At 39.1% G+C, this 11,357-nt stretch overlaps 2 protein-coding genes across 3 annotated transcripts in view; both read right to left on the bottom strand.

The window, feature by feature from the left end:
- Positions 1-4,987, bottom strand: part of LOC109464567 (hemicentin-1-like) — a 29,464-nt gene extending 24,477 nt beyond the window's left edge. The window contains exon 1 of the mRNA XM_019761572.1: positions 4,963-4,987. Within this exon, the coding sequence (XP_019617131.1) occupies positions 4,963-4,987 (25 nt within the window). The remainder of the gene's footprint in view (positions 1-4,962) is intronic.
- A 250-nt stretch (positions 4,988-5,237) lies between these two features.
- LOC109464596 (leucine-rich repeat flightless-interacting protein 2-like) lies at positions 5,238-10,481 on the bottom strand. 2 transcript variants are annotated; one of them, XM_019761603.1, is made up of 5 exons: positions 10,380-10,481; positions 8,629-8,759; positions 7,347-7,451; positions 6,597-6,709; positions 5,238-5,784 (listed from the first exon to the last, which is right to left on the bottom strand). In XM_019761603.1, exons 1-5 carry the CDS (start codon positions 10,432-10,434, stop codon positions 5,754-5,756), a joined length of 435 nt encoding a protein of 144 aa, XP_019617162.1. In that variant the 5' UTR covers positions 10,435-10,481; the 3' UTR covers positions 5,238-5,753. The 2 variants fall into 2 exon arrangements, with proteins under 2 accessions (XP_019617162.1, XP_019617163.1); XM_019761604.1 differs by having other exon boundaries at positions 6,580-6,709.
- Between the last annotated feature and the right edge of the window lie 876 nt (positions 10,482-11,357).

Raw genomic sequence — 11,357 nt, forward strand, 5'->3', positions numbered from 1 at the left:
TATATAGTATATACTATATATATATATATATATATATATATATATATATATATATATATATATATATATATATATATATATATATATATATATATATATATATATATATATATATATATATATATATATATATATATATATATATATATATATATATACATGTATATTTGTGTCAACTATTTGTAGATAACACATTTTTTAATTGTCAAATATGCCCCGATTCAGCGCTGGCATATTATCTCTTATTATTGTGTTATTTTATTATTGAAATAAACCTGTTATTCATTCATTCATTTATTCATTCAAGTGCCATTGGGACACACAGACACACATGGACACACACAGACATACCAAAAACAATACCTCCATTTTTCATGGAGGTAATTACCACCTTATGCATATACTTCTGAGTCTAAACCATTCAATCACATCAAATAATGACTGAAATTATACTACGAGATGACAGTTACCGGGACATAATTGATTTGAAAGTGGACGTGAATATTATAAATGATACCGAAGCTGCCATGAGAGTCGTGGTGATATTTGCCAGACCACCGCGGATTATAGCTATAGCGTGCGGAGAGAGGAAATCTCTTATTCAGGAGTTCTAGTGTTACGTGTGAAGTCGTGACCTTTCCAGTAATTCTCTTATATACCCTGCACTACACGGATGGCTGATGCCTTTCAGAATAGAAAAAATATATATACTACTGGATTCAAAAGCAAGGTTCTTGCTCTTACAATAATGTTTGTAGGATTCAGTTTCAGTTTATTTATTTCACCAGCAGTAACACTCAGGTACATTGAACAACCTGTTTTTCAGGCAATGGTGGGTACACTAAGGACGGATAACAAACTATACGAAATTACGATATCACATACGATTCAGAATGACATAACAAAAAACTCACACAATTTTACCTCTCATTTCATCATGACATCACATATTCGTCTCGACCAGTTATACCAACTTATTTTATGCCGCCACCAACACAGAGGACGAATATGAGACAATAAATACTCATTTTCACTTGAGTTAAGTGAGGAAAGTCGTGTAAAGTACCTTTCCCAAGGGCACAAGATCGGTGGCATGTCAGGACTCGAATTCGGGACCTCTTGGTTCCGAGTCGAGCACGCTGCCGCTACGCCACACGACCCCAGTAAGCATTAATTCAGACTTCACAGATCAAGTCGTAATATCTTTCAATGCTTGTGAATTTTATTTTTGGTCGTTAGTTTAATACAGTGACGAACGGTAAGACTCTATACATTTGCATGAGCTGTTTAATGTTGTTCACAGTCGCCAGTATAATTCACGATTTGTCCCTGAAGGTCTGACTTTTATGTAGTTACCTCTTTCATTTACACGTATACATTGAGCAGATAATGTGATAGGCACAATAGCCGGGGTTTTATAGATTGCCATTGAACCTGACTTCAGCCACGATCTCTGAGTAATCTAGAATCTAACAGAGTAAAAGATAAATGTTAGGCGAGAAATTGCTCTATTTCCTATATGTCGCTGCGCGAAGAATGTCCCTATCACTTGCAATTGTGCCGCAACCATTAAGAGTTGAATGAGATATCGCTGCAGCGGATTATTTTCTGCGAAACTGCAAATGGTCTGCAATATTCTAAAGGATACGGATGACCCCAGGCTCCCTCACCGCAAAGTTTGGAAGGGCTGTCCCGCTGGATGTCACGAATCAAGCCGTGAGAGATAGAACTAATTTCCCCTGCCGGCCATGCCAGCGGGATGAGACAAAGTAGCAAAGCACTTTTACTATATTACTTCTGGCAATGATGGAATCTTGACCCGCTGCGCGAAGGGATATTGAATAGTGACGTTACTTTAGTGAATGGTGCACACTGACGCTGGCAATTTTCTCTCCACGGGTCCCCACTTCGTCTGACATTTTGCACAGCGTGTCGTATGTTCATGTGCATCACATGCAGTTTTTAGGGCTTGGAAACACGATTTTTCAAAGCCAATATTCTAGTCATTTATCTACACACTGAGTTGAAACCACACTATCCCAATGTATATTGACCCTCATGGAGCAAAAATCCCCAACATTCTGACGGAAAATCGTTACTGGAAGGACCCTGGGCTGATTTTTCACCGTGGACTTTTAGAGTACCACCCCGAAAATAAAGGGGTCATCTTGGGGATTGTTTCTGCAGTTCTAAATGCCCAAAGTATATGCTGACGCAAATGTGCTAATGTGAAGCAGTATGTGTCACTATCACAAAGATTGCCTTATGCAGAATATTTCAAGTTTTGCTGCTCGGAAAACTCATTGGATGCCTTTAACTAAAGCCTTTCGAATTTCTGTCAACTTGTTATGTAGCAACGTGCTTCAGTTCAGTGTTAAAGACGACAAGAAACCAATGACACTGAAATACAACAGTTTTGTGAGGTCGTGTGGCGTAACTGCAGAGCGTTCGGCTCGGAACCGAGAGGTCCCGAGTTCGAATCCTGCCATGACACCGATCTTATGCCCTTGGGAAAGGCACTTTACACGTATTTCCTCACATAACTCAGGTGAAAATGAGTATGTCTGTTTTCCATTCTGCGTTGGTGGCGGCATGAAAATAAGTTGAAAAAAAACAACAACTTGTGTCTTGTTACAAATGTTGGAATAGAAAAATACAGTACAGTTCCTGAAAATAGTCAAAGGTGCTAGGTATTATTAATTAAACAAATAGCTTTGGATTTCCCCTTCTCTAGATGAACTGAAAAAAAATGTTTATCAGCTAAAATGGTACGGCCACCTTTAGTTAGTCAAATAACCAATACTTTTTATACTTCCGACACTCAAACAAATCCGGTTATATTTCTGATTGATTTTTTTACAGCTTTAGTCGTTAATAAAAGAAAATAACAAGCTAAAGCCCCTACGGCCGGCCTATTTGGATGTGATAATCGCTATTTTAGCCCGCAGCACCAGAAAAGAGATTTGAAGGTATCCTTTTAACGGTTTATCCTTCCCGGGGGAGACACGATAATACCAGCCGAAATGTGTAATTTTCCGAAGAGGGCTTTTACAGGCCACGCCAGAGTCGTTTGGGCCATGTAAAAGTATTATGAGCGCCAATTTGCAAGCCTCTACAAGCCTCTATAGAAGACCATTCTCTCGCTGATACATCGAAAGCTCCCTTTATACGGAGACGTGGAGAAATCAAGTATAACGACATCGTTATTGGATTCAAAGTCATATAGAGGCATGCATTACACTGCACAATATCCATTCTTTACGTACACCCTAAAGCGATATTATGTAAGATTTTTGCGCCAAAACTGTGAATCCAAATAAAAATTTTCTCATCTAGATTGTCATTTTCAATGACTTTCAACGTATTACTGATTAGCATCGCTATTTTTCTGGCTCTGACTCGGTGCGAAAATAAGTTGCACCAGGCCGGCTGTATTTTAGGAGGCTCCTAAAAATAATGTAAACAAACAGCGGTTAACAAACCGCGAGGATTCATCAGATTTCCAACACGTTTTTGTGGCGTAAAGGTTCAGTTTCTTCACCCAAAGCTGCTTGCATGTACCTTTACCTGAGCTTCAAATGCCGGTGTGTTAAAAGATATGATTTCGTGTAGTATTAGAATGTGATACGCAGTCTAGATATATTGTACCTGAACAGCAAGCAATATTGTTCACTACCCAACCCCCATGTAATATCATGTCTTATAGTGAGAATACTTGGAGGGATTTTTGTTGTCAGCATGTGGCTTCTCCAGCAGCAAAGCTTTATGATTTCTATTTGCGTGTTTATGAAAGCAATTTCTAGCAAGATCTCATAAAGTTCTATTGCTATATCAAAAAGATATCAATATCCATTAAGTGTATTTCTTTCGACAGTCTTTTTTTATCAAGGGGTTTGCACGCGTTCAGCGTTTGTTATATATTTAATATCATACCGGCAGACGATGCAAAATGTAATATGACCTTGACCTCTTCTGGGAAGATCCAGTTCGATTAAAATGCCCTTTTCATAAAGATTTACAAAGGTCTTGCGAAATGGTATCATAATTTGTAATTTGACAAAATATATTCAATTCAATTTTTCAGGACAATGTTATACACGTACTTATGAGTGTCACCAGTCTAGAAAATGCTATATAATCGAAATAATAAATTTCTTGCCTTAGCCAAGGAGAGAAATTCATAGATTTTGAGACGTACGTACAATTACATTCAGATCTACGATGCAGGAGTTTTTTCTGATCAATTGTTAATGGCAGCCTGGTATGTAAACCTGAGTGACCCCAGTGTCAGCCGTCTGTGCCTCAAGGGAAGTAGCCTTTAAGTATAGCCAGGGTAAGTCTGACTAAATTACTGATCACAACTATATAAGCCCTGGACTGAACAAGACTATTTCCTGAGAGGGGTGAAGGAGGCTACATACATCTGGGCCCATCACCCTTCACTGAACCGCGACGGGGGCCGACATCGTCAACCAGATACCTTTGACCCAATGTTGACCTCACACTTCAAAGAACCCATGTGACAAGCCTCGAGCTCACTGGGTCAGTCTAATGAGGAAGACCATTGTGTTGGATCTGAAGTTTTAACTCTAAACATGTAACTACCAAGTTGAACACAGATGAACTTTCATGATAATATATAAGCCCTAGGTATGAAAATTTGCTTTGGTGTTGTACGCTTTGTATACTAATCTTTAATATGTAAACCCATTGACACACAGTCATCTACAACAAACTACACAGAGTAAGATGTAAAACTTTCATTTTAATATAGTATCTACTTCTGAACGGCTGCACCCACAGTAATAGTGAGGTATAACGAACATGGCTATTCCTGAGTATAGGACCGCCAATGGCCTCGTGATCATTGTCAATAGTCAACAGTGCTCTAAGCCTACTGTCAACTCATTAAAAGCAACAAACAAGCTTGGGCAACTTTGTCAACATACTATAAAAGCTTACTGTAGTATCCGTTGGCTACATGCATGGTTGGATATCATATGGCTTTTGGCTGTTTTTTTTATAGAAGGTTATTTTCAAATGTTAGTCTCCACCAGACTCTTTAGCAGGCTGAATAAGTAGTAGAAATCGGCCTAAAAGAATGTAGCTGGCCAGGGGAGTTAGCCGGCCATAAAGGGTTCATTTTGCCGGCATGGCCGGCTAACTCCCCTGGCCAGCTACATTCTTTTTAGGCCAATTTCTACTATTTATTCAGCCTGCAAAGGAGTCTGGTGGAGACTAGTCAAATGTGCTGTACATGTTGCCATTATACAATGTTGATCATTACACTGAGACTATTACCTTCAAGGTTTGTATTACGATAGGGGCAACTTTTACAGCCATTTACATCAAGCTTACTGTGTACCGTGTATGATTTGCTTCACTCACCGAATAAGATTGAATATTGCCAACAATGAGGCTTAAACATGTAAAATCATTTCTGAGCGCGGTGTTTTCATCAGCTTTAATTATTCATAATTCCTTATCTAGATTCTATGCAACACAAAAGAACAAAAGGGCATATCTATATAATAATATCACTAAATCAATTCGTGTAGAAAGGGACGGTTTATCTTAGAAAAAAATCTGAAAGGCTCCATGAGTTCTTAACGTCGATCCAGCGGATTGGTCAGGAGACCCGACAGGACTGGTGACGAAGTGCACGTAAAATGCTGACGTCATTGGTGCACTACTTCCACCACGTCAGGGGTACGTCATCCACAAGTAGGAAACCGATAATATAACGTGCATTTTTACATCACACTCCAAGGCATGGTACCGGCCCTGCAAAATACAACAGAATAAAACAGATAAGTGAGGTACATGAAACTTTGAACTGTTACAAAGACATCCGAAAATAATCAAAGCATCAAGTTGGTATAGCATTGGATATCGGGTTTTTTTTTTTACACAACCAGTAAAGATTCCCACCTACTTACGTTAAATCACGTTATTTAACCACGTTTGGGATTGTTTAATCGCCGGGAAGCTCAGTCAGAAGCTCTAGAGATATGAGAAAGATATCTGAAAGGTATCGAAATGTAATCAGGGGAGAGGCTCTACTGGTTGTGTAAAAGAAAATTCTAATATGCTGCTTCAAAGGTCTTTCTTACAAAACAATAAGTACATTAGGCTTGGCTTAAAAGCTGCATCTTCTTATTTCCAAACGTTTCGATTGCTTTATTAAAATCAATCCTGACATTATGACAGCTCAATGATGCATTATACATGGTTTATCACTCCGGCCGTGCGTTGTTGTCCACAAATTTAGCAGTTGTTGAGACTGAAAGATGCAAACACAGTGTCACATTTGCCAGCCAGTAGTTATTTGTAAAGCAGTTATCATTTGACACCGGGAGCTGGCGTCAAAAAGATACAAGTAAAAAAAAAACAGTAAAGAAAGTCTAAACGCAGAAAAACACGTCAAAAATAAGCCCCAAAAAACTTTTGCTTTAAGAGTATTTAGAAGCAGTTCCTAACGTTCGTTAATGGTTAATCATGATTGACAAGTGTACAGTAAAAGCTGTGGAAGATCAATGCAAAGCGTGATTTTTTTCCTTCAAAGTTTGTGGATCTTACTTGAAGGACGTCCTTACTTCTTGGCGAGTGTCTTAAGGGTGCGGTTGGACGTCTCCAGTGACGTGACGTGAGCCTTCATCTTGTCCATCTCCATCTGAAGCTCGGACACACGATCGTTGGCGTACCGCAGCTGAGGGGGGGGGGCAGATAATACTGTTAAGAACACAATCCTAGCTATTTTAAGTGTAAGAAGACTGGGTTATTGTTTGCATGACTCTGCCATGATTTTATGATTTTGAGGAAGCCTTGGTACCCTCCCCTCCCCTGAGTGTATAGTGCACGAGCCCTGGGGTCACAGAAAGTACATGTAGGGCATCCGGCAGACAGGTTTTCCCAAGGGTCTCCAGGAATGTGTGCATGTCAACAAACAGAGCTGGAATACATTCCTGTGGACATTCCATGCCTGTGGACAAAATGCCTGTACAATTCCTAGAATTCTTGTGAACTGGACACAATACTGTACCATTAGGCTCCTCCCTGAGACGTCGCCAAAAACGTGAACTTGGTATGAGGAAGATTGAGAAGATGGTCATAGAACTTCTGGGAATAATTATCTTCTTTCCTATAAGACACATCCATACTGAATTCTACTGATCATTATTGTCAAACATTTGGAAAAAATACAGTAATTCATACAAAAATGCTGCATACAGTCTTTCGTACTTATGAAACCAACCTTAATTTAGGTTTTTTAGATAGATTTTTATTGCCTTCTTTGTTTGGAATACAACTTCGGCAGAATAGAGTAGAGAATGCTGAAGTCTTACCTCTCTGTCGAGTTTTCTGTTCTCTGATATCAAGTCGTCATTTTTGCTCTGCACTTCATTCAAGTCCTGTTTGTAACGTTCCACTTGTCCCTCTAGACGCTTGATCTGGAAGAATGTTTTTTCAAATTAAGACTAAAGTGTTAACTCTTTAGCCTGGGTACCATCCGGATTTTCGCTACGCAACGCTCGAAAAAATCGTGATTTTTTCGAGCGTTGCGTAGCGAAAATCCGGATGGTACCCAGGCTATTAACTCTTTTATGGAGATTAATCGTTTACAATGGAAAAATTCTATTAAGAATAAAAATCTCAGATCCTTAGATTTACTCCTCCATAGCAGACTACTATTTAACAATTTAACTCAAGGCTCTACTATGTTGTTGCATTCCAAAAATTACTATACATGACATTGTTCCAACACGAAGTGAAATGTAATTGTTGTATTCCAAAACGTGGTCCATTTCGAAACGTGGTGCATTCCAAAACGTGGAATAACACATCTCTCCTCATTTATTGTATTTAGGCCACAACAAGTACTTTTTATGCTTGGCATCAACGCGCGTATTAATTTTCGCCTGACTTGGGAAAAATTTGCTCTCTTTTGACAGTGGTCACCATGTCGAAAATGGGCAAAGATGTCTGTTGCCATGCCGGAATGTGGATGGCAGATAAATATGAAGAGAGGAGAAAAGAGAAGGCTCTTATGCAGTGATACATTTCATACCTTTTATGTGATTGTGATGTTCCCACTGAATCAAAACCATTTGTTCAATGGTTTGAAAGTTTAATTTTTCAGTGACAAATGCATATCGATGTGGTAATAGCTATAGTTAGCAGTAAGCTTAGCACAATATACTATTAGATATTATTTCTTGTTAAACAATGGTTGTGAGGTCAAAATTTGAAACGTACGAATCTTATTTTTTGGCCGGCCTTTTTTTTAGCCCCACCGCATTAGATTTGGAGTCTGCAACCGGAGGATGTCATCCATAAAATTTACTTACTTGGTCCCAAATGACTTAAAAGCTTATTTAAGAAACTGGCATTTTTCAAGTGCAACAGCATAACGTAGATTTTATGCCAATTTCTGGTCTTAAATTGACCATAGCATAAGTTTTAAACATCTTAACACCAAATCTCTTCCTGATTGTCTGGAAAATAGCTGTACTAGTATAACAAGTTTGATAAATGTCAACAGAATGCGATAAATACAGAGTAAGAATAACATAACGATGAACGTTGCCATTGGCGCACCCTGATCTCGGAATAGCCGTGTGGCCTTACCTTCTTGTCCAGCATCTTCTTCTCCTCCCACCTCTCCTCCTCCAGCTCTTCCTTCTCCTTCTGGACCCGCTCCGTGAACTGTTGGTGCTGCCGCCGACCCAGCACGTACGTCGACAAGCCCAGATTCTCATCTGCATAATTCAAGGAAAGAAATTTTTAAAAACTTTTCTATTATCAAGATCGATATCGAGTTACACAGTCGAGCAAAATCTTAACTTGAGGTCCTTGGGACGTTCGATGATACAAAGTTTAAATACGATACAGAAATTCATACCAATATACTAGTATTCTGGCAAAATGTGAAGCTATTTTGACTTTACATTTGTTCCAATTTTGATATCTTCCTTTGTTACCCACTGGAGAAACTGGGACGATGGCGCCACGTGACAGTGGGGACACCTAGCGATACTTGTAGTATCTGCAGCGTTGGGGCGATTTTTCCTGCAGTAGTATTGTACATCGCTAGGAACGCTTTTGAGTTGCACTGTTGGTGTGCAGCTTCCAAAATTTACCGTAAACAAAACGAACAACTGGTGGGAAAACTAAAGGAATTACACCCACAAAAAAAAACTATTTGTTTTTGCTAGAAGGGGGGGGGCAGAACCGTATTAGAACAGAGAAGTAAATAAAGTCCTCTTGGTAATCCGGATATGATTTTGTTTAGAAAAACTAAAAAAAAAAATCTTCATCTCGAAGTGTACGTGTATTTCCGCAATGATTCAGTCCATTCATCGCTCAAATAATCAATCTGGACATATAGCTACTTTTAGCTTTTGGAGGTTACCCAAAACATAACATACTATAAACAGATACAAACAGAAGGTCTATTTGTAACGATGTGGTAGACAATATGTTATTCTTAGTTAGTCAACATTTTGACATAGTCATGTGGCTCTTCCAGACAATTCCATGATCTTTGATAACCCCATCGTCAAGAATTCAATCCGTGATCACAAGAACCGTTCCTCCCGTGGGCCCTTCTGTGGATTAAGTGATAATCTTGCATAGATTACCACTGTTACTATGTCTGGGGGTGTTGAAAGTCGTGCTGGAAACATTCGTGACGGCCAAATACCCCCATATCCCCGAGAGTGGCCGTGTTGGGCGAGCATTTTGACGTCTACAACCGCATATCTTCAAGTACAACCAGCGTAGAACCGCATATCGAGTATTGGAATTAGTATTAACAATAAGAGGTGAATATTGACCGTCAAAAAGGATACATGTATGTTGACATCTTGTAGTCAGTCAATAATTCAGACGAACCTTCGTTAAATTTAGATCTACGTTCAACTCAATTCCGTAATCCTCGAGCTCGCTTCATTTTCTCACATTTTAGAACGTTAAATTGTGTAAACCTTAGTTGAAGTCGCACATCGTAAAGCATTTCATTCTGTATATATCTTTTCAAGTGAAGGGGTCTGTGCATGTTAACAATATGAAAGGCCAATTGTAGAATTGTAGCTGCATAACAGCAGGTCGACATTGCCATAAGCTTCAGAAGATTTAAACAAACGACTGGAATTCAGATGGTCAATGATGCCTGCGAATATAGAATACTCATAACTGCATACGAAAGGGCAGTACACCAGCAATGTATACATTACATCTAGGGCTACTTCGATACCGCAAAGTATCTCAGATAAGATTGAAATGCACTCGTCTGACGTCAAATACTTAATAAGAAAAACAAGCATACATTCTCAAGAAAATATCTTAAGGCAGAGGAAAATTGAGGAAACATGTCTTACGTTCTGGGAGCTCGAAACTTTTAGCCTGTCGAAGCAGTTGCGACTTGCTCGCCATCTTTTGACTTGTTGTTTTGATCTGCGAGGAGACAACACTGAGGTCTGTCCAAGTCTGGCTGACCGACGATAGCCGGTTCCCACTATCGCCTGCTTACATCTCTTATTCTGGACATGCCCGAGGGACAAGCCAGATGCCACGCGGGTCTGACCGTATAAAGCAGGGGCCGTGATACAGGGACTTCCCGATACTTCCCTTCGAGACGGCTGTATACATATTGTTGATCACGAAATATCGTTAGTCAGGGGTGCCAGAATATACAGTGCAATTTTACGGAATGCAGTGCAATTTTACGGAATACAGTACAATTTTACGGAATACAGTACAATCGTATTAGTATACAGTGAAATTTTACGGAATACAGCGCAATACTACAGAATACACGTACAGCTGCAATTGTATCAGTATATAACGCAATTTTTATTATACTAGTATACAGTACAATTTTAAAACTAAAGGTGCACTGTATACCAATACGATTACACTGTATTCGAATTCCGTAAAATTGCACTGTATACTAATACGATTGCACTGTATTCTTTAACATTGTACTGTATACTAATATGATTGTACTGTATTCCGTAAAATTGCACTGTATACTCTGTTACTAACTGCAAAATACTGAAAATATAATGATAATTCTTCTCTAAACATGTGTATAACTTCAGCCTAAAAACAACAACAACAAGCTTTTAGCTCTTCTATCAGGTCTACTCTGAAAGCTGTTTGTGTGACCTTTCGACATCATATCGCGATCCGGCTGTCCTATGGCACAAATAGTTCACCGTACATTTGCCTGAGGAGGTGATATTTCTAAACCTGTTGTAGGTCAACGACATCAACTAGTATTTTATCTCCAATCAAAGACCATGAAAACAGTTTGTTCCAAGGTCAGAACTGAGGTTGCTTGTTAGCCTCTATCA

The sequence above is a fragment of the Branchiostoma belcheri genome, unplaced genomic scaffold (genome assembly GCF_001625305.1).
Source record: "Branchiostoma belcheri isolate BF01 breed outbred unplaced genomic scaffold, Haploidv18h27 scaffold14, whole genome shotgun sequence".
Taxonomy (NCBI): Eukaryota; Metazoa; Chordata; class Leptocardii; order Amphioxiformes; family Branchiostomatidae; genus Branchiostoma; species Branchiostoma belcheri.

Coding starts and splice junctions, on each gene's coding strand:
- LOC109464596 (XM_019761603.1), bottom strand. CDS start 10,434: ATGGCGAGCAAGTCGCAACTGCTTCGACAGGCTAAAAGTTTCGAGCTC. Junction 8,760..10,379: donor AAGTTTCGAGCTCCCAGAAC/GTAAGACATGTT, acceptor TGAATTATGCAG/ATGAGAATCTGGGCTTGTCG. Junction 6,710..7,346: donor ACAGAAAACTCGACAGAGAG/GTAAGACTTCAG, acceptor CCCCCCCCTCAG/CTGCGGTACGCCAACGATCG.